Source organism: Salmo trutta, chromosome 21, assembly GCF_901001165.1.
Source record: "Salmo trutta chromosome 21, fSalTru1.1, whole genome shotgun sequence".
Classification (NCBI taxonomy): Eukaryota; Metazoa; Chordata; class Actinopteri; order Salmoniformes; family Salmonidae; genus Salmo; species Salmo trutta.
This window is the reverse complement of record NC_042977.1, coordinates 29,812,537-29,835,514: the sequence shown is the minus strand read 5'-3', so window position 1 is coordinate 29,835,514 and position 22,978 is coordinate 29,812,537. Positions and strand designations below refer to the sequence as shown.

Below are 22,978 nucleotides of genomic sequence, written 5' to 3'. Positions count from 1 at the left end.
TGTGCTAAAGCAGTGAGTAAAACAAACTTAGGGAGTAGGCTTCTGAAGTTAACATGCATGAAACCAAGGCTTTTACGGTTACAGAAGTCAACAAATGAGAGCACCTGGGGAGTGGGAGTGGAGCTAGGCACTGCAGGACCTGGATTAACCTCTACATCACCAGAGGAACAGAGGAGAAGTAGGATAAGTGTACGGCTAAAGGCTATACGAACTGGCCGTCTAGCACGTTCGGAACAGAGAGTAAAAGGAGCAGGTTTCTGGGCATGATAGCATAGATTCAAGGCATAGTGTACAGACAAAGGTAAGGTAGGAAGTGAGTACATTGGAGGTAAACTTAGGCATTGAGTAATGATGAGATAGATATAGTCTCTAGAGACGTTTAAACCAGGTGATGTCATCGCATATGTAGGAGGGGGAACAACATGGCTGGTTAAGACATATTGAACAGGGCTAGAGGCTCTACAGTGAAATAAGACAGTAATCACTAACCAGGACAGTAATGGACGAGGCATATTGATATTAGAGAGAGGCATGCGTAGCCAAGTGAACATATGGGTCCAGTGAGTGGTTGGGCTGGCTGGGGACACGGAGATTCAGACATTTAGCAGGCCGGTGCTAACAAGCTAGCAGATAGTAGGTCGGGGCCAACAAGCTAGCAGTTAGCAGACCGGGTTAGCAAGCAAGCAGTTAGCAGACCGGGTTAGCAAGCAAGCAGTTAGCAGACCGGGGCAAGCAAGCTAGCAGTTAGCAGACCGGGGCAAGCAAGCTAGCAGTTAGCAGACTGGGGCTAGCAAGCTAGCAGACTGGGGCTAGCAAGCTAGCAGACCGGGGCTAGCAAGCTAGCAGACTGTGGCTAGCAAGTTAGCAGACCAGGACTAGCAAGTTAGCAGAAGGGCCTTTGGGGGACGTCACGATGGAGGTAAGTCTGTTTTTGCCTCTTCGTGCGGTGACGTCAATAGACCAGTCATGGATTAGTAGGGTTCCAAGAAGCTCTAGGTAGCTAGCAGGCCACGGTGAGCAGAATGGGCCTTCAGCGGACGTCGCTCCTGAGGGGCCTGTTGGAATCCTCGGGCAGATTATGTCGGTGTTCCAGTCGTAGAGGATCGGCGGGGTTCCATGCCCCCTACCGGCAGTAGAAGGGGTCCAGATATTGTAGCCCAGGAGTGGGCTTCGGTGGTAGCCCAGGAGCCCTAGCCAGGCTAGCTTCAGGCTAATTGGTGCTTGCTCCGGGATGGAAATGCTAGCCAGGAGTAGTCACCCGGGATTGCGGTTAGCTAGTTGCGAAGATCCAGATGAAAATGTTCAGAGTTTGCGGTAGGAAACTGGGGATATGGAGAGAAAGAAATAAGTCTGTTATGCTCTGGTTTGAGTCACGTTGTACGGACTGGCGAGAGCTTTCCGACCTGAAGGTTAGCTGATGACCGCTAGCAGTGGTTTGCTGACTGATAGCTGGTAGGTAGTTAGCTGTCTAGCTTCAGTGAGGGATTCCAGATCCGAAGTAAATAGAAATACTTTAGAAAAAGAACAGATCCACGCCACATTGGGTGAGGCTGGTTGCAGGAGAGTATTTAGAAGTTGAAGTTTAGGAAAATATTTTTAAAAGATATGCGAAGATAAAGATATAAAAAGATATACACAACAGGACAAAGACGTCTGACTGCTACGCCATCTTGGAACTATGTGTGTTTGCTACTTTGTGTGAGAGTCTTTCAGAGGAGTTGGGATAAAGCAGAAGACATGTTTCCGTTTGACATTTGTGTTAATTGGACAATCCAGTAACCTTCCTCTGTTCTTCTTCATCTTCTACAGTGGAGTCTGGTATGTGACTCGGCGTGGAAGGTCCACATCGCTAAGTTCTCTCTGCTGGTGGGATCCATATTCGGATACCTGGTCTTTGGGGTCCTGGCAGACTGGTGAGTTTAATTATTCACTATTACATAATAAGTTGTTACATAATATCTTTACTACATAATAAGTTATTACATAATATATTTTCATAGACATTTCGTTCATGAGTTTTCAGTATGTGTCTTATTAATGCCCTGAAACAATACCCTAAGGGACAGACTTCAAAGGCTTTAGCTTGTATTGTTTAAATATGGACAAGTAATTATGGATCTTTCCTACTGTATTTGTTCTTCATCCTCTCTCTCTCTCTCTCATTCACTCTCTCTCTCTCTCTCTCTCCGTGTCTCTCTCTCTACCCCCTCCCTCCTTCTCTCCCTCCATCCTCAGGTTTGGTCGCCACCCGGTCCTAATAATCTCGGTCCTGTTCATGCTGGTGTTCGGTCTGACCGTGGCCTTCTCGGTCAACGTTCCCATGTTCAGCACCCTGCGCTTCTTCGAGGGCTTCTGCTTGGCAGGCATCGCCCTCTCCCTCTACATCCTCAGTAAGTCCTCAGTAAGTCCTGCAGACCTACTACACCATGCTATTCTGCATGCCTTAGCTATACTGTACAGTCCATTGATTTATCTGTTAGGTGAGAATTTCTATTAGCTCTTTAGTAATGGATGTGCTGCTGTGTGGTCAGTGGTTGTTTCCCATAGCCTTGTCTTTGTGTAGTGTGTTATAGTTAGTAGACCCCCATGTCTTGAGTTAGGATTTACATTCTATATATTGTCAAATGGTGTTGCTGTATGCCTAAAAGTAAGGAAATCCCCTAGTCATGAGGTGTACAGTGCATTTGGAAAGTATTCAGACCCCTTGACTTTTTCCACATTTTGTTACGTTACAGCCTTATTCTAAAAACAATGAAATATTTTTTTCCCCTCATCAATCTACACACAATACCCCATAATGACAAAACAAAAACAGGTTTTTAGACATTTTTGGAAATGTATAAAAAATAGAAAACTGAAATATCACATTTACGTAAGTGTTCCGACCCTTTGCTCAGCACTTTGAAGAACCTTTGGCAGCGATTACAGCCTCAAGTCTTCTTGGGTATGACGCTACAAACTTGGCACACCTGTATTTGGGGAGTTTTCCCCATTCTTCTCTGCAGATCCTCTCAAGATCTGTCAGGTTGGATGGGGGGTGTCGCTGCAAAGCTATTTTCAGGTCTCTCCAGAGATGTTTGATCGTGTTCAGGCTCTGTCTGGGCCACTCAAAGATATTCAGAGACTTGTCCTGAAGCCACTCCTGCATTGTCTTGGCTTTGTGCTTAGGGTTGTTGTCCTGTTGGAAGGTGAACCTTTGCCCCAGTCTGAGGTCCTGAGTGCTCTGAAGCAGGTTTTCATCAAGGATCTCTCTGTACTTTGCTCCGTTCATCCTTCCCTCGATCCCAGTCCCTGCAGCTGTTGAAAACATCCCCACAGCATGATGCTACCACCACAATGCTTCACCATAGGGATGGTGCCAGGTTTTCTCCAGACGTAAGGCTTGGCATTCAGGCCTAAGAGTTCAATCTTGGTTTCATCAGACCAGAGAATCTTGTTTCTCATGGTCTGAGAGTCTATGTGCCTTTTGGCAAACTCCAAGTGGGCTTCCATGTGCATTTTACTGAGGAGTGGCTTCCGTCTGGCCACTCTACAAAAGCCTGATTGGTGGAGTGTGCAGAGATGGTTGTCCTTCTGGAAGGTTCTCCCATCTCCACAGAGGAACTCTGGAGCTCTGTCAAAGTGACCATCGAGTTCTTGGTCATTTTTTTTCCTATATGTTTTTTATTTCACCGTTATTTGACCAGGTAGGCCAGTTGAGAACAAGTTCTCATTTACAACTGTGACCTGGCCAAGATAAAGCAAAGCAGTGTGCCACAAACAACAACACAGAGATACACATGGAATAAACAAACGTACAGTCAATAACACAATAGAAAAAGTCTAATTACAGTGTGTGCAAATGGTAAGGTAATAAGGAGATAAGGCAATAAATAGGCCATAGTAGTGAAGTAATTACAATTTAGCAAATTAACACTAGAGTGATAGATGTGCAGATGATGATGTGCAAGTAGAAATACTGGAAAGACTAGTGTGCAAAAGAGCTAAAAAGTAAATAAAACAATATGGGGATGAGGTAGGTAGGTGTATAGGCTATTTACAGATGGGCTGTGTACAGCTGTAGCGATCGGTAAGCTTCACAGATAGCTGAAGCTTAAAGTTAGTGAGGGAGATATAAGTCTCCAACTTCAGCGATTTTTGCAATTCGTTCCAGTCATTGGCAGCAGAGAACTGGAAGGAAAGGCGGCCAAAAGAGGTGTTGGCTTTGGGGATGACCAGTGAAATATACCTGCTGGAGCGCATGCTACGGGTGTTGTTATGGTGAACAGTGAGCTGAGATAAGGCAGAGCTTTACCTAGCAGAGACTTATAGATGACCTGGAGCCAGTGGATCTGGCTGCGAATATGTAGCGAGGGCCAGCCAAGGAGAGCATACAGGTCACAGTGGTGGGTAGTATATGGGGCTTTGGTGGCAAAACAGATGGCACTGTGATAGACTGCATCCAGTTTGCTGAGTAGAGTGTTGGAGGCTATTTTGTAAATGACATCGCCGAAGTCGAGGATTGGTAGGATAGTCAGTTTTACGAGGGTATGTTTAGCAGCGTGAGTGATGGAGGCTTTGTTGCGAAATAGGAAGCAGATTCTGGATTTAATTTTGGATTGGAGATGTTTAATATGAGTCTGGAAGGAGAGTTCACAGTCTAGCCAGACACCTAGGTATTTGTTGTCCACATATTCTAAATTAGAACCGTCCAGAGTAGTGATGCTAGTCGGGTGAGTGCGGGCAGCGATCGGTTGTAAAGCATGCATTTAATTTTACTAGTGTTTAAGAGCAGTTGGAGGCCACGGAAGGAGTGTTGTAAGGCATTGAAGCTCGTTTGAAGGTTTGTTAACACAGTGTCCAAAGAAGGGCCAAATGTATACAGAATGGTGTCATCTGCGTAGAGGTGGATTAAGGAATCACCCGCAGCAAGAGCGACATCGTTGATATATACAGAGAGTCGGCCCGAGAATTGAACCCTGTGGTACCCCCACAGAGACTGCCAGAGGTCCGGAAACAGGCCCTCCGATTTGACACACTGAACTCTATCTGAGAAGTAGTTGGTGAACCAGGCGAAGCAGTCATTTGAGAAACCAAGGCTGTTGAGTCTGCCGTCATCTCCCTGACCAAGGCCCTTCTCCCCCGATTTCTCAGTTTGGCAGGGCGGCCAGCTGTAGGAAGAGTCTTGGTGGTTCCGAACTTCTTCCATTTAAGATTTATGGAGGCCACTGTGTTCTTGGGGACCTTCAATGCTGCAGACATTTTTTGGTACCCTTCCCCAGATCTGTGCCTCGACACAATCCTGTCTTGGAGCTCCAAGGACAATTCCTTTTACCTCATGGCTTGCTTTTTGCTCTGACATGCACTGTCAACTGTGGGACCTAATATAGACAGGTGTGTGCCTTTCCAAATCATGTCCAATAAATACAATTTACCACAGGTGGACTCCAATCAAGTTATAGAAACATCTCAAGGATGATCAATGGAAACAGGATGCACCTGAGCACAATTTCGAGTCTCATAACAAAGGGTCTGAATACTTATGTAAATAACGTTTTTCCGGTTTTTATATTTATAAATGTGCAAACATTTTTAAAACTCTGTTTTCGCTTTTTCATTATTGGGTATTGTGTGTAGATTGATGAGGATTTGTATTTATTTAATCAATTTTAGAATATGGCTGTAATATGGAAAAAATATGGAAAAGGCCAAGAGGTCTGAATACTTTCCGAATGCACTGTAAGTATGTTGTGAGGGCCGGAGTGTGTTTTTTCCAACAGATACTGTTAGTTCAAGTTGCCTATAAAGTGTTAAAGCAGGCCTATGCATCACTAGAGATGACCGCAAGCGTTTCAGAAGGAGCTGTGGATACCTACTGGAGCCTCGTAGAGAGATATACCTGTAGTGCCTCATTTTTCCTATGCGTTTCATGTAGATGCTGTTACAGCAGCTTCCATAGGTCCAAGCTGTGTTTTCACTTATCCCTGTTGCCACCAGCCCAGGCCTCTGCATTGATAGAGATGACTACAAGCATTTGTACTTGTGTGGAAACCTAGCTTGTGTCCGAAATGGCACACTATTCCCTAGATAGTGCACTACTTTTGACCAGGGTTCTACCTTTTACCAGTGCTCTGTGTCAAAAGCATATAGGGAATAGGGTGCAATTTCAGCCGCAGCCCTAGCCTTTCCAATGTGGGTCATGTTTGTGCAAGGTCAGCAGAGGGTTAGAGGCTGTTGAATATGCACTTAACACAGAGGGAGGTTGGAGAATGGCAAAGGCCACTGTGTAGGCATAGCAGCAATACTGTACCCGCAACCTGTCTGGTCTACTACATGGATTACTGGCAGAGCAGTGTCAGGCTCACACTTTCGATGGGGTCAGTTAAAATAGGTTTGTTTTGGTCCGGGTTTGTTTTGTTTTAGTTCTAGGAAAAACGACATGGCATTGCTGGTAGACAGAGAGTGGAAAATTATCAAGAGCGTGTGTACCTGTGAAGTCAAATTCACTTGATTAAAGAGCCTTTCAGTGTAATGTAGCCTCTGATAGCATACAACTTCTATTTTAGAGGGCGTGACCTCCTTATGAGGAGGTATCAAATGACAGAGAAGTGCTGTCTTTCCACATTAGGGTTATTCTTTGGAAGGCTCTCTGAAGCACAATCAACCTCACTCAGCCAAATAAAAGTTTTTCCTGGGTTTGTCCTCTTATTACTGCTAATCAATAGACTGACAGATACTGAGGGAAACGGAGCAGGGGGGATATTGATAACCTGTCTGCTCCACTCCACTCCTTGGGCTTGCCGACTACAGCGCTTCAGTGGTACTGTGTGTACTGTACACTCCATAACAGTCACAGAGAGATGAATCCTCATTGCCGTTGAATGGTGACCTTTTCTCTCCACAGTAAAGGTTTGATGAGCAATAATCTGCTTTAGACAGCCGTTCCAGTCGGTCCTGCCGCTTGTTACCGTTGAAATGCATTTACCCAGCTAGCGAAGCAGGGGGAAGGGGGGGGGGGAATTAATAGCGTCCTGATAACTAGCCTTGCGGTTGATGCCCAGTACAGTTCCGCTGTACAATAGATCCCTAAAAGCCTCTTTGGCTGCAGTAATTGTCTGTCGCAGAGGAAGGGGGGGACAGAGGGCGGCAGAGGAGCCCTCAATGTCCTTGTCATTCTAACTTAATCCATACTGTCTACCTTGAAAAGCCTTGCCGCTTGCCCAAAATAGAGCACTGGGATTGGTCGGTACTGAGTGGAGCAGAGTGGAGGGGTCGGATGAATGCGGAGACTAGAGGGGTTCCTGGCTGTTCAGAGGTTGCGGAGAAAAATAATAGTTGTTGTGTAATGGGGCAGACGTTTTAAAGCGATGATGAGGTGTCAGACTGATGAGTCTTGACTGTGATTGGGGTGTTAAGAATGCAGATTGATTGACGTGTACAGTACATGCTTCTGTCAATTTTTTCCATCTGATTTCTGCTTATTATAATATATTGCAGGGTCCAAGGCCATGTCCAAAATCTGTCTTGTCTACTACAATTACCAAAACTATACAGAACAGATATATAAACCAAAACATGCAACAATTTCTTTTTTTTACTGAGTTAAAGTTATTTTAAGGAAATAAAATAAAGTCACTAAGCCCTAATGTGAAAAGATTTGGCATGGGTAATCAGATCCTCAAAAGGTTCTACAGCTACCATCGAGAGCATCCTGACTGGTTGCATCACTGCCTGGTATGGCAACTGCTCAGCCTCCGACCGCAAGGCACTACAGAGGGTAGTGCGTACGGCCCAGTACATCACTGGGGCCAAGCTTCCTGCCATCCAGGACCTCTATACCAGGCGGTGTCAGAGGAAGGCCCTAAAAATTGTCAAAGACTCCATCCACCCTAGTAATAGACTGTTCTCTCTGCTACCGCAAGGCAAGCGATACCGAAGCGCCAATTCTAGGTCCAAGAGGCTTCTAAACAGCTTCTACCCCCAAGCCATAAGACTCCTGAACATCGTCGCCCCCCCCCCCGTTGCTGCTACTCTCTGTTTATTATCTATGCATGGTCACTTTAATAACTACCTACATGTACATATTACCTTGACTAACAGGTGCCGCCGCACATTGACTCTGTACCGGTACCCCCTGTATATAGCCTCGCTATTCTTATTTTACTGCTGCTCTTTAATTATTATTTTTTTTTTTTCTTATTTTTTTTTTACTTATCTATTTATTTTTTACATTTTTTTACTTAGCAGGTATTTTTTTAAACTGCATTGTTGGTTAGGGGCTTGTCAGTAAGCATTTCACTGTAAGGTCTACTACACCTGTTGTATTCGGCGCGTGTGACTAATAACACTTGATTTGATTTTAATCTATGGATTTCACATGACTGGGAATACAGATATGGATCTGTTTGTCACAGAAATATTTTTTTTAAGTAGGGGCGTGGATGTCACGTCCTGACCAGTAAAAGGGGTTATTTGTTATTGTGGTTTGGTCAGGACGTGGCAGGGGGTGTTTGTTTTGTGTGTTTCGGGTTTTTTGGTTTATGTTCTACATTTTCTATTTCTATGTGTTTATCTAGTTTTCTATTTCTATGTTGGGGTTTTGGTAATGACCTCCCATTAGAGGCAGCTGGTTGTTGTTGTCTCTAATTGGAGGCCATATTTAGTTGGGTTAGTTTTCTCTGGTGTTTGTGGGTGGTTGTTTCCTGTATAGTCTGTGCACCTTACGGGACTGTTTTCGTCGTTTGTTTTGTTTAAGTGTTTTTTTTCTTCAATAAATAAGAAGATGATCAATATATCCTTACAACGCCCGTTACAGTGGATCAGAAAACCAGTCAGTATCGGGTGTGACCACCATTTGCTTCATGCAGCGCAACACATCTCCTTCACATAGAGTTGATTAGGCTGTTGATTTTGGCATATGGAATGTTGTCCCTCTCCTCTTCAATGGCTGTGTGAAGTTACCGGATATTGACAGGAACGGGAACACGCTGTCGTACACGTCGGTCCAGAGCATCCCAAACATGCTCAATGGGTGACATATCTGGTGAGTATGCAGGCCATGGAAGAACTGGGACATTTTCAGCTTCCAGGAATTGTGCACAGATCCTTGCGATACGGGCCTGTGCATTATCATGCTGAAACATGAGGTGATGTGGCGGATGAATGGCACCACAATGGGCCTCAGGATCTTGTCACGGTATCTCCGTGCATTCAAATTGCCACTGATAAAATGCAATTGTGTTCATTGTCCGTAGCTTATACGTGCCCATACCATAACCACACCACCACCATGGGGCACTCTTTTCACAACATTGACATCAGCAAACCGCTTGAGATATCTGTGGCGTTGTGTTGTGTGACAAAACTGCACATTTAAGAGTGGCCTTTTATTGTCTCCAGCACAAAGTGCACCTGTGTAATGATAATGCTGTTTAATTATCTTGGCAAAGGAAAAAATACTCACTAACAGGGATATACGCAATTTAATAGAAATAAGCTTTTTGTGTCTGGAAAATGTATTTCAGCTCATGAATCATTGGACCAACACTTTACATGTGGCGTTTCTATTTTTGTTCAGTGTACATACTGTGTACTAATCATATACTACATACTATTTAGTTTGAAAAATATGAAAATGTATGCACTCACTACTTACTGTAAGTAGCTCTGCTAAATGACTAAAAATACAAATGTAAAACGTGGAACGTACTGTTTAGGAAAATTGATTGCAGTAAGCAACAAAATATGAACATACTAGGCTTACCCATACTGAGAATGTGTCATCTAATGTGCAATTGCGTTGTTTCCGCCAGTCGTCCATTTTTGTACACTGCGTGACTTCATCTGATTACCAGCTGTTGTAAAGCACACCTGGGTGTGAAAAGAAGCTTCTCTTCCTCAATAGTGTGCAGGGAATTCTACTTCATCAAAAGCCAATTTTCTAAATTTCACAAACTATGAAATGTTCTATTTTTGCATACCCAAAATGGTTACTAATTAGAACACAAGTATGGGCATTCAGACACGACCCTGTGTTTAACCTCCACCTCTGTGTGTCTGTGTTTAATAATTGCTTTGGTTGTTTACATACCTTTTGCAGAGTCATCTCACTGTTTGCTGACTTGATACTGTGTGTGTATGGACACAATAAAATTGAGGCCCAGTCTTTCTTTATTTCTCTCTCTCTCTGTCTCTCTCTCTCTGTCTCTGTCTGTCTGTCTGTCTGTCTGTCTGTCTGTCTGTCTGTCTGTCTGTCTGTCTGTCTGTCTGTCTGTCTGTCTGTCTGTCTGTCTGTCTGTCTCTCTCTCTCTCTCTCTCTGTCTCTGTCTCTGTCTCTGTCTGTCTGTCTGTCTGTCTGTCTGTCTGTCTGTCTGGCCAATTTTTTCTCCCTCTCCACCCTTCTCTTTCTCTCTGTCTAGTCTCCACATCTCCGCCCTCTGTCTTTCTCTCTCCTGTTTTTCCGCTCATTACCAAGTGCCATCCAGTGATTTCTGAGTAAATACTGTAGAATGTATGTACGCTTTAAGGTGTGCCACTAAATCACTCAGGCAACTCTCCTCAGGCAACAGTGATAAAAGACTATGTACGTACCCATTACGTTTGATTCTCCATCAGTGTTGTTGAGCAACACACACCAGACAGGCAGAGCAAGGAGATGGGGATTTTCCATCAAGATTACCTGCTAATTGGTCGGGACTACATTATCTGACCACTTCTTAAAACTTTCATACATTCATTGTTATCATTTTTTATTTGTTAGAATCAATAGTGTAACTAGCAAACCCATGGTGGGCCTAGTATATTTGCTTCAAAGATTTGCCTAGATAATGCCTTGAGCTCGCCATTGATGTTTTAGTTTTCAAATTCCTACCAGTACAGTTTGTAATAATCGCACAATGTAATGTGTGTCGTTTTTTTCTCTCTACGGAGTTAGCTAGCTAGCCAAGTCATTGAAGTTGAGTGAGTCTGTTGTAAGCTATATTGTGGTCTGTATTGTTGGTCATATCGTTGAGGTGGTAGTAGTGATATACTTATGGTCACATGCTGTGTCACCATCTTCCCTCTGCCTCTGTGTATGTTGTCAAAACTCAACTAATGCTGGTGCTAATAAGGCTGGTCTTATTGTAATTCAAACCCTACATCACTATAGCTATACTACTGCTATGTATAGTATAGGCATCTTTAGACTTTACAAAAAGAGTATGTTCACAAAAACACAAGCATTCAGGGAAAATGAAAGGAATTGTGGTAGCCTCACAGGCCTGGCATCTAAACTCTCATATCAGCACTGCTGTTAAGAGACACGAATTGTGAGGAAACCTGTGAAGAACAGTGGAGCAAGGGAGTGACTATAATAAAGATATGTTATTGTGGTAATGTCACCTTGCCTTGCAATCTGTGATTTCCCACATCAATGGCATTCTTCCCTTCCTCCTTTTCCCAAAGTGTGGCGGTGAGTAAGTAATCATAATCCTGGTGGACTGATTTACTTTGCCAGTTGGTCACACACGTCGGTCTAAAGAGAGAGACTGTAATCCAGGTAAAACTCTGCAGTGTTCACTGTCAACAAAGTGACATTTCCCCATGTAAACCACCATGTAAGCTACTGCGTCTGGTTTCATTCTACCTAGACACAGGACGCAGTGCTGTACCATAGAGCTGATTGACGTTGACAAACTCTCTGTGGCTCATGTTCTCCTCTAGTCACACACAGAGACACAGTGACTCAAAACGCTCTGGAGTGTGTATGACAGTGATTCCCCTACCATTACATAAGTAGGGTTGGCCCTTCCATCCAGCTTCCACCTGTTATTCCCAGACTGAAAGTATTTCACATGGTATGTTTGGGCCCTGAATAGGCTTGCAAAATTACTCTAACTTTACCACAATTCCCAGGTTTTCCAGAAATGCTGTTTGGAGGATTACGGATTTGTTACTTATTCCCTTCTGTGTCTGGGAATCTTCCTGAAGGTTACCAGAATTTTTCAACCCTAACCCTGGATGCTGCTTGGGGGGCCCACTGTACCACACCGCCAATGGCAATACTGATATGTAGGGGAAACACTGAGGATATGGTTAGTAAAAGGACAGAACCTGCCTCCCACCTCCACTCCCTCTCCTACCCTTAACTATATCCCCAGAATCAGCCAGCCAGCCAGCCTTTTGATGAGTTGTATTGCAGGCGGTAAGCCCCTGTAGGGGAGAGGTTTGTGTAAATGTTTGTTCCGCTAAGCTGGCTTGCCGGGTTCAGGCATACTGCAGGGGTGGACAGGGCTGATGTGAGGCGACACCAAATACTGCTCCTGATGCTACTGCCATCCAGACAGACTGGGACATGAGAGAGAGAGAGAGAGTGCAAGAGAGGGTACAGAGGGAGGGATAGTGTGGGGAGAGGGAAATAGGGGAGACAGGACTGGTGAGGGATAGTGAGAGAGGAGAGAGACTGGGGGAGAGATACGGGGAGAGAGAGACTGGGGAGAGAGAGTGAGAGAGATGGGGGATAGAGAGAGATACAGGGAGAGAGGGATATGGGGAGAGAGAGGGGTACAGTGAGAGGGGGGGATGGGGAGAGGGAGAGAGGGACGGGGACAGAGAGATGGAGAGAGATAGACGGGTAGAGAGGGACGGGGGGAGAGACGAGGAGAGAGAGAGATTGGGGGATAAAGGGAGAGAGTGAGACAGAGAGCGAGACAGGGGGAGAGACGAGGAGAGAGAGAGATTGGGGATAGAGGGAGAGAGCGAGACAGGGCGAGAAAGAGACTAGGAAAGTAAGAGACGGACGGAGAGACATGGGGAGAGAGAGAGACATGGGGAGAGAGACATGGGGAGAGAGAGACATGGGTAGAGAGATTGGGGAGAGAGAGAGAGACGGGGGGAGAGAGGGACAGGGAGAGAGAGTGAGAGGGAGAGAAAGAGACTAGGAAAGTAAGAGACGGGCGGAGAGACATGGGGAGAGAGAGAGACATGGGTAGAGAGATTGGGGAGAGAGAAAGACAGGGGAGAGAGAGAGAGAGAGACAGGGCGAGAGAGGGACGGGTAGAGAGTGAGAAGGAAAGAGAAACCGAGGGGACAGATGGGAGAGAGGGATTACAAAGCGACTATTATATAAGCATCACAGCTCACAATCTGTCTATGTAATGACTCATTAGTATGCTAATGATTTAATGTTATCAATCTGTGTTAAGGTTTGCTGTGCATTTACCTGCAATGCCCAGGATGTGCTCTCCACTCTACAGCAGTAGGCCATTTTAAGACTGCCACACAACCTATCCATCCTATCTATCTATTTACATAGCAGAAAAGCAAAGCAGACACCTTAAGGGTTATCTGATACACCATTTTTTTTTTTTTTTACCTCAGGGTTCTGTCACTACAGTATGTTAGTGTTTTTAGTGCTGTAGCATCAGGAATTGCTCCAGTGCTTAGCCAGGGTCACGTTAATGCTAACGTCTGTAGCTTAGCGTGTAAATGCAGAGCTGTGTTTTTCATCAGCTTGTTTCCAGGGAGTGTTCTACACCCCACACGGCTGGGTCTGACTCATGCTAGATGTATGTGTGTGTGTGTGTGTGTGTGTGAGAGAGAGAGGTCATTGTGGTCTGTGATCAGTGTTTGCCAGGGCTATTGTGCTCTGGGGTAGGGTAGGCCTAGCTAGCTAGATTTAGTTCTCTCTGTATATGTTATTGTTAGCTCATGTTTTGCCCCACTTATAGAGATCATTGCTTCTCTTCCAGCCCGTGATACGATTGAATTCAACTACTGAACTATATACAGTACGTTCCATCTGATTGTCTTAATTGGATCATTTTAGCTAGATCATCAGATCATTTTAGTAGCCTACAATTTATTCCTTTAACTTAATGAATCGTAAATATTGACAACCATGCTCTTATTCATTAGTCTAATGACAGAAGTATACAGTGTGTTGGAGAGATCTCGGTATATTGTATATCTACAACCTGGACAACACAGTCATAGAAGACAAGCAAACATAGAAATCATATCACATCAACCCTGTTAGTAGGCCTCTGCTTGTTGCTTCATTTACTGTGTTGGGAGCGCTTGTGATCCTAGAATGTTGAACAGTGTCTCAACAGAAGCTACTAGATGTCACTCTGCAGTGTTCCCAAGTCCTGCCCCTGCCTGCCTTATGCGAGTGTGCGCCTGTGTGTGTGTGTGTGTGTGTGTGTGTGTTTGTGTGTGTGTGTGTCTATTGCCTTGCCTCAGGGCCCTTGTTGAGGGATGAGCTAGTAGAGCTGATGATGTCATCAGACCGTTAATTAGGAGTGCCCCAGCACTGTGTACTAGGAGTCACAAGTCTGTGTGGGTATGATTATCCAGATTTGACTACATGTTTTTGTTGTCAGTCACATGCCTACCACTAATCTAGTCTAGGTGATTTTACCAGGTTTCTTTATCTGTTTAAGGGATAAAGTAGCAGGGTTGTATCTTGATCACTGTGAATCGCTGACAGTAAGGGCTCTGGCAGTGCTCCTCCTGCTCCTCCTTGCACAAAGGCGGAGGTAGCGGTCCTGCTGCTGGGTTGTTGCCCTCCTACGGCCTCCTCCACGTCTCCTGATGTACTGGCCTGTCTCCTGGTAGCGCCTCCATGCTCTGGACACTACGCTGACAGACACAGCAAACCTTCTTGCCACAGCTCGCATTGATGTGCCATCCTGGATGAGCTGCACTACCTGAGCCACTTGTGTGGGTTGTAGACTCCGTCTCATGCTACCACTAGAGTGAAAGCACCGCCAGCATTCAAAAGTGACCAAAACATCAGCCAGGAAGCATAGGAACTGAGAAGTGGTCTGTGGTCCCCACCTGCAGAACCACTCCTTTATTGGGGGTGTCTTGCTAATTGCCTATAATTTGCACCTGTTGTCTATTCCATTTGCACAACAGCATGTGAAATGTATTGTCAATCAGTGTTGCTTCCTAAGTGGAGAGTTTGATTTCACAGAAGTGTGATTGACTTGGAGTTACATTGTGTTATTTAAGTGTTCCCTTTATTTTTTTGAGCAGTGTATATATTAGGCCTATATTTATTTTGTTTGCAACTATAGTTTAAGTTTTTTCTATTTACCTTTTTAGATTTTATACATTCATATTTTATATTTTGTTACATGCTTAATTGAAAATGTGCACAGGTTCTAAATAAAATAAATAATCGAATATGAGTAAGTACCTTTTTATTTGTTGAGTACAATTCAAAATGTAATTAGAAATAGGCCTTTACATGTGGTCATTTTATATAAACTATTTATAAATTGAATATACAGAAAAGGTGCTATATCGTGATATGTATGGTTATCGGGATATGAAATGACCTATATCGGGATATGATATTTTGGCCATATCGCCCAGCCCTAGCAGGAGGTTGTCTTCTCTCGAATTAACCATTGATCATATTTTTGCCATATTCCTACTTCGAGAGGGTCCACCACATTTCTCTGATTTCTCTGCCTTTTCAGTCCATGGTGCATTGCATGGTGCCATTGCATGGCCGTTGCGAATGGCAGACTCCACTCTGCGAGGCACATCGGTCTGCAGGTTGAGTGTGGTGAGATTGTAGACTCTTAAATTGATAGTGCAGTTTGTTTAGGTGATTTTACAGCTAACTAGCTACTTCACATCCTGATATTGAGTTTGTTATTATTGTGTGTAGCTACATTTGCTTGCAGGTAGCTAGCTAGCTAGCCAGCCAGCCAGCCTGCTAGCCTGCAGAGTGCATTGTGGGTTTTGAAGTAAACTTGAGCTGCAACAGATTTCTATAATGATTTTCACATGTTGCTACTGCAGTGAAAGAATGACAAAAGGTGATACTCGCGTCTGGTGACTTGCACGCTGATTAGATTAGAATCTGGGTGTGTTTTCCTGTCTTTTGTTTTTACTAGCAAAGTGCAAAGAAATGTTAATTCAGGTTGGATGTGAGTTCCTCTGTGGAGAAGGGAGAACCTTCTAGAAGGACAACCATCTCTGCACACTCTACCAATCATCCTGTTAATTTTTTCCTTGAAAACCGTTCTGAAACTAACTGCAGCTCTTTGTTAAGTGTTGCAGTCATTTCAGTTGCTGTAGTAGCTGACGTGTATAGTGTTGAGTCATCTACATACATAGACACTCTGGCTTTACTCAAAGCATGTTGTTAGTAAAGATAGAAAAAAGTAAAGGGGCCTAGACAGATGCCCTGGAAAATTCCTGATTCTACCTGGATTATGTTGGCGAGGCTTCCATTAAAGAACACCATCCGTGTTCGGTTAGACAGGTAACTCTTATCCACAATATAGCAGGGGGTGTAAAGCCATACACATACATTTTCCAGTAACAGACTATGATCATTAATGTCAAAATCTGCACTGAAGTCTAACAAACAGCCTCCACAGCCTCCACAATTGTTTTATCATCAATTTCTATCAGCCAATCATCAGTCATTTGCTTGTTGTCCTTCTCATTAAGTGTGCTGAAAGTCTGTTGTCAATTTGTTTACTGTAAAATAGCCTTGTATCTGGTCAAACACAATTCTTTCCAAAACTTTACTCGGGGTTGGTAACAGGATGATTGGTTGGCTATTTGAGCCAGTAAAGGGTGCTTTACTATTCTTAGGTAGCGGAAATACTTTTGCTTCCCTCCAGGCCTGAGGGCACATACTTTCTAGTAGGCTTAGATTGAAGATATGTCAAATAGGAGTGGCAATATCGTCCTCTGTTATGCTCAGTAATTTTCCATTCAAGTTGTCAGACACTGGGTGCTTATCATTGTTGATAGACAACAATCATTTTTTCACCTCTTCCACACTCACTTTACGGAATTCAAATAAAAATGTATTTCACCTTTATTTAACCAGGTAGGCCAGTTGAGAACAAGTTCTCATTTCCAACTGCGACCTGGCCAAGATAAAGCAAAGTAGTGCGACAAAAACAACAACACAGAGTTACACATAAACAAATGTACAGTCAATAACACAAAAGAAAAGAAAAATAGAAAAATCTATGTACAGTGTGTGCAAGTGCAGAAGAGTAGGGAGGTAGGCAATAAATAGGCCCTAGAGGCGAAAATAACTACAATTTAGTATTAATACTGGAATGATAGATGTGCAGATGATGTGCAAGACAGCTGATGCTTAAAGTTAGTGAGGGAGATATAAGGCTCCATCTTCAGAGATTTTTGCAATTCGTTCCAGTCATTGGTAGCAGAGAACTGGAAAGAAAGGCGGCCAAAGAAAGTGTTGGCTTTGGGGATGACCAGTGCAATGTACCTGCTGGAGCGCGTGCTACGGGTGGGTGTTGCTATGGTGACCAGTGAGTTCTGGTAAGGCGGGGCTTTACCTAGAAAATACTTATAGATGACCTGGAGCCAGTGGGTTTGGCAACGGATATGTAGTGAGGGCCAGCCGACGAGAGCGTACAGGTCACAGTGGTGGGTAGTATATGGGGCTTTGGTGACAAAACGGATGGCACTGTGATAGACTACATCCAGTTTGCTGAGTAGAGTGTTGGAGGCTATTTTGTAAATGACAACGCCGAAGTCAAGGATCGGTAGGATAGTCAGTTTTACGAGGGTATGTTTGGCGACATGAGTGAAGGAGGCTTTGTTGCGAAATAGGAAGCCGATTCTAGATTTAATTTAATCTTTCATAATTTGGTCAGATATGCTTGGTTGTGTAGTGTCAGCGTTTGTTGCTGGCATGTCATGCCTAAGTTTGCTAATCTTGCCAATGACAAATAGTTAAAGTAGTTGGCAATATCAGTCGGTTTTGTAATGAATGAGCCATCTGACTCAACGAATGATGGAGCTGAGTTTGCCTTTGTACTGTCATTCTTTATGTCATTTATCTTTGTTCCATAGTGTAGTTTCTTCTTTTTATTCAGGTTAGGCACATGATTTCTCAATTTGCAGTACGTTTGCCAATCGGTTGTGCAGCCCGACTTATTTGCCATTCCTTTCGTTTCATCCCTCTCAACCATACAACTTCATAAATGTGTCAAGTGCAATGTCTGTTTGATCCTCATTACAGACCATGGACCAACACATATTATTTACATCAACAACATAGGAATCACTACAGAACGTATTGTATGACCTCTTGTACACTATATTAGGCCCAGCCTTTGTAACTGTGGTTTTCCTAGCTATGGCTGCTATATTGTGATCACTACTGTACATGCGATGGATCTGGATACTGCTTTCAAGCACATTTTTGCAGCATTATTAAAGATGTGATCAATTCATGTTGATGATTTCATTCCTGTGTTGTTTGTAACCACCCTGGTAGGTTGACTGATATACTGAACCAGGTTGCAGGCACTGGTTATTGTTTGTATCTTTTTCTTGAGTAGGCAGCTTGATGAAAGCCAGTCAATATTTAAATCACCCAGAAAATAGAAGTCTCTCTTGATATCACATACATTATCAAGCATTCCAACAGCGACCCTAAGCACACAGCCAAGACAACGCAGGAGTGGCTTCGGGACAAGTTTCTGAAGGTCCTTGAGAGCCTAGCCAGAGCCCGGACTTGAACCCGAAGGAACATCTCTGGAGAGACCTGAAAATAGCTGAGCAGCAACGCTCCCCATCCAACCTGACAGAGCTTGAGAGGATCTGTAGAGAAGAATGAGAGAAACTCCCCAAATACAGGTGTGCCAAGCTTGTAGCGTCACACCCAATAAGATTTAAGACTGTAATCGCTGCAAAGGTTCTTAAACCAAGGGCTGAGTAAAGGGTCTGAATACTTATGTAAATGTCATATTTCGATTTTTTTACTTAATAATACATTTGCGAACAATTCTAAAAAACAGTTTTTGCTTTGTCATTATGGGGTATTGTGTGTAGATTGATGAGAAAACAACAACTATTTAATACATTTTACAGTAATGTTGTAACATAACAAAATGTGGAAATAGTCAACGGTTTTGAATACTTTCCGAATGCACTGTATATTGCGATTCTCACCGATTCTGTATGTATTGCGTTTTAATAGTGTGATTTTATTGCGTTTGATGATACAAACATATTGCTCACTATATGTCTGCTGCAGGGAGAAGAGAGAGCATGAACAAATTAGTTTTGATCAGTCAAGGAAATAAAATCGATACTTAGAGTCAAATATTAATATAATATCACCCATAGATAATATTGCGATATGTAACTTTATCTATTTTCCCCCATCACATGTACATCATCGACATTGCTATCCATTTAGAACAGAGACATTGCTATCCATTTAGCACAGAGACATTGCTATCCATTTAGCACAGAGACATTGATATCCATTTAGCACAGAGACATTGATATCCATTTAGCACAGAGACATTGATATCCATTTAGCACAGAGACATTGATATCCATTTAGCACAGAGACATTGATATATACTGCTCCAAAAAATAAAGGGAACACTTAAACAACACGTCCTAGATCTGAATGAAAGAAATAATCTTATTAAATACTTTTTTCTTTACATAGTTGAATGTGCTGACAACAAAATCACACAAAAATAATCAATGGAAATCCAATTTATCAACCCATGGAGGTCTGGATTTGGAGTCACACTCAAAATTAAAGTGGAAAACCACACTACAGGCTGATCCAACTTTGATGTAATGTCCTTAAAACAAGTCAAAATGAGGCTCAGTAGTGTGTGTGGCCTCCACGTGCCTGTATGACCTCCCTACAACGCCTGGGCATGCTCCTGATGAGGTGGTGGATGGTCTCCTGAGGGATCTCCTCCCAGACCTGGACTAAAGCATCTGCCAACTCCTGGACAGTCTGTGGTGCAACGTGGCGTTGGTGGATGGAGCGAGACATGATGTCCCAGATGTGCTCAATTGGATTCAGGTCTGGGGAACGGGTGGGCCAGTCCATAGCATCAATGCCTTCCTCTTGCAGGAACTGCTGACACACTCCAGCCACATGAGGTCTAGCATTGTCTTGCATTAGGAGGAACCCAGGGCCAACCGCACCAGCATATGGTCTCACAAGGGGTCCGAGGATCTCATCTCGGTACCTAATGGCAGTCAGGCTACCTCTGGCGAGCACATGGAGGGCTGTGCGGCCCCCCAAAGAAATGCCATCCCACACCATGACTGACCCACCGCCAAACCGGTCATGCTGGAGGATGTTGCAGGCAGCAGAACGTTCTCCACGGCGTCTCCAGACTCTGTCACGTCTGTCACATGTGCTCAGTGTGAACCTGCTTTCATCTGTGAAGATCACAGGGCGCCAGTGGCGAATTTGCCAATCTTGGTGTTCTCTGGCAAATGCTAAACGTCCTGCACGGTGTTGGGCTGTAAGCACAACCCCCACCTGTGGACGTCGGGCCCTCATACCACCCTCATGGAGTCTGTTTCTGACCGTTTGAGCAGACACATGCACATTTGTGGCCTGCTGGAGGTCATTTTGCAGGGTTCTGGCAGTGCTTCTCCTGCACCTCCTTGCACAAAGGCGGAGGTAGCGGTCCTGCTGCTGGGTTGTTGCCCTCCTACGGCCTCCTCCACGTCTCCTGAGGTACTGGCCTGTCTCCTGGTAGCGCCTCCATGCTCTGGACACTACGCTGACAGACACAGCAAACCTTCTTGCCACAGCTCGCATTGATGTGCCATCCTGGATGAGCTGCACTACCTGAGCCACTTGTGTGGGTTGTAGACTCCGTCTCATGCTACCACTAGAGTGAAAGCACCGCCAGCATTCAAAAGTGACCAAAACATCAGCCAGGAAGCATAGGAACTGAGAAGTGGTCTGTGGTCCCCACCTGCAGAACCACTCCTTTATTGGGGGTGTCTTGCTAATTGCCTATAATTTCCACCTGTTGTCTATTCCATTTGCACAACAGCATGTGCAATTTATTGTCAATCAGTGTTGCTTCCTAAGTGGACAGTTTGATTTCACAGAAGTGTAATTGACTTGGAGTTACATTGTGTTGTTTAAGTGTTCCCTTTATTTTTTTGAGCAGTGTACATTTAGCACAAAGACATTGATACACATTTAGCACAGAGACATTGATATACATTTAGAACAGAGACATTGCTATCCATTTAGCACAGAGACATTGCTATCCATTTAGCACAGAAACATTGCTATGCATTTAGCACAGAGACGTTGCTATACGTTTAGCACAGAGACATTGCTATACATTTAGCACAGAGACATTGATACACATTTAGCACAGAGACATTGCTATACATTTAGCACAGAGACATTGCTATACATTTAGCACAGACATTGCTATACATTCAGCACAGAGACATTGATATACATTTAGCACAAAGACATTGATACACATTTAGCACAGAGACATTGCTATACATTTAGCACAGACATTGCTATACATTCAGCACAGAGACATTGCTCTACGTTTAGCACAGAGACATTGCTACACATTTAGCACAGAGACATTGATATACATTTAGCACAAAGACATTGATACACATTTAGCACAGAGACATTGCTATACATTTAGCACAGACATTGCTATACATTCAGCACAGAGACATTGCTATACGTTTAGCACAGAGACATTGATACACATTTAGCACAGAGACATTGATACACATTTAGCACAGAGACATTGCTATACATCTAGAACATTGCTATACATCTAGCACAGGGACATTGCTATGCATTTAGCACAGAGACATTGATACATATTTAGCACAGAGACATTGATACACATTTAGCACAGAGACATTGCTATACATTTAGCACAGAGACATTACTATACATTTAGCACAGAGACATTGATATACATTTAGCACAGAGACATTGCTATACATCTAGCACATTGCTATACATTTAGCACAGGGACATTGCTATGCATTTAGCACAGAGACATTGATATACATTTAGCTCAGAGACATTGATTTACATTTAGCACAGAGACATTGCTATACATTTAGCACAGAGACATTGCTATACATCTAGCACATTGCTATACATCTAGCACAGATACATTGCTATGCATTTAGCACAAAGACATTGCTATACATTCAGCACAGAGACATTGATACACATTTAGCACAGAGACATTGATACACATTTAGCACAGAGACATTGATACACATTTAACACAGAGACATTGATACACATTTAGCACAGAGACATTGCTATACATTTAGCACAGAGACATTGCTGTACATCTAGCACATTGACATTGATATACATTTAGCACAGAGACATTGCTATACATCTAGCACAGAGACATTGCTGTACATCTAGCACAGAGACATTGATATACATTTAGCACAGAGACATTGCTATACTTCTATCACAGAGACATTGATATACATTTAGCACAGAGACATTGCTATACTTCTATCACAGAGACATTTCTATATATCTAGCACAGAGACATTGCTATGCATTTAGCACAGAGACATTGATACACATTTAGCACAGAGACATTTCTGTACATTTAGCACAGAGACATTGATACAAATTTAGCACAGAGACATTGCTATACATTCAGCACAGAGACATTGATACACATTTAGCACAGAGACATTGATACACATTTAGCACAGAGACATTGCTTTACATTTAGCACAGAGACAATGTTTTACATTTAGCACAGAGACATTGCTATGCATTTAGCATTGCACATAGAAAGGGCAGAGATACTGTATGTACTGAAAACAGGAAAACACTAATCAACTCTAAAGAGCACATAGCTGTAATAGGTCATATCCGTAGCCCCTCTTCCGTGTGAGCCAGGGGGCAGCGTACCCCCTGTTTACCCTGCTCTATCCTGGTCTGTTTCCCCTCTGGTGATGGGGGAGTAAAGCTGGTTCATTCAGACAGGATTTGGCCCAGTTCTGTTCCCCTTCCTGCTGCAATACGTACGACTGAACTGAGTCCGTGCTTCACTAGTCTTGGATCCTTGTAGCTTCAATATCAGTTTATCTTTCTCTCTGTCTACCTGTCTACGTTTTAATTGATTGTCAATGGGTCTTTATATTGGTGGATGTATCACTCATGCCTGTTCACATTAGCAGACACTGTCCATCTCTC

The 22,978-nt window shown here is 43.5% G+C and overlaps 1 protein-coding gene across 2 annotated transcripts in view; it reads left to right on the top strand.

Annotated features, from left to right (window-relative positions):
• LOC115157125 (solute carrier family 22 member 23) overlaps positions 1–22,978 on the top strand; it is a 78,723-nt gene that overhangs the window by 24,931 nt on the left and 30,814 nt on the right. For both annotated transcript variants that reach the window (XM_029705101.1, XM_029705100.1), the window contains exons 2-3: positions 1,810–1,913; positions 2,236–2,390. In XM_029705101.1, the coding sequence (XP_029560961.1) occupies positions 1,810–1,913; positions 2,236–2,390 (259 nt within the window). The remainder of the gene's footprint in view (positions 1–1,809; positions 1,914–2,235; positions 2,391–22,978) is intronic.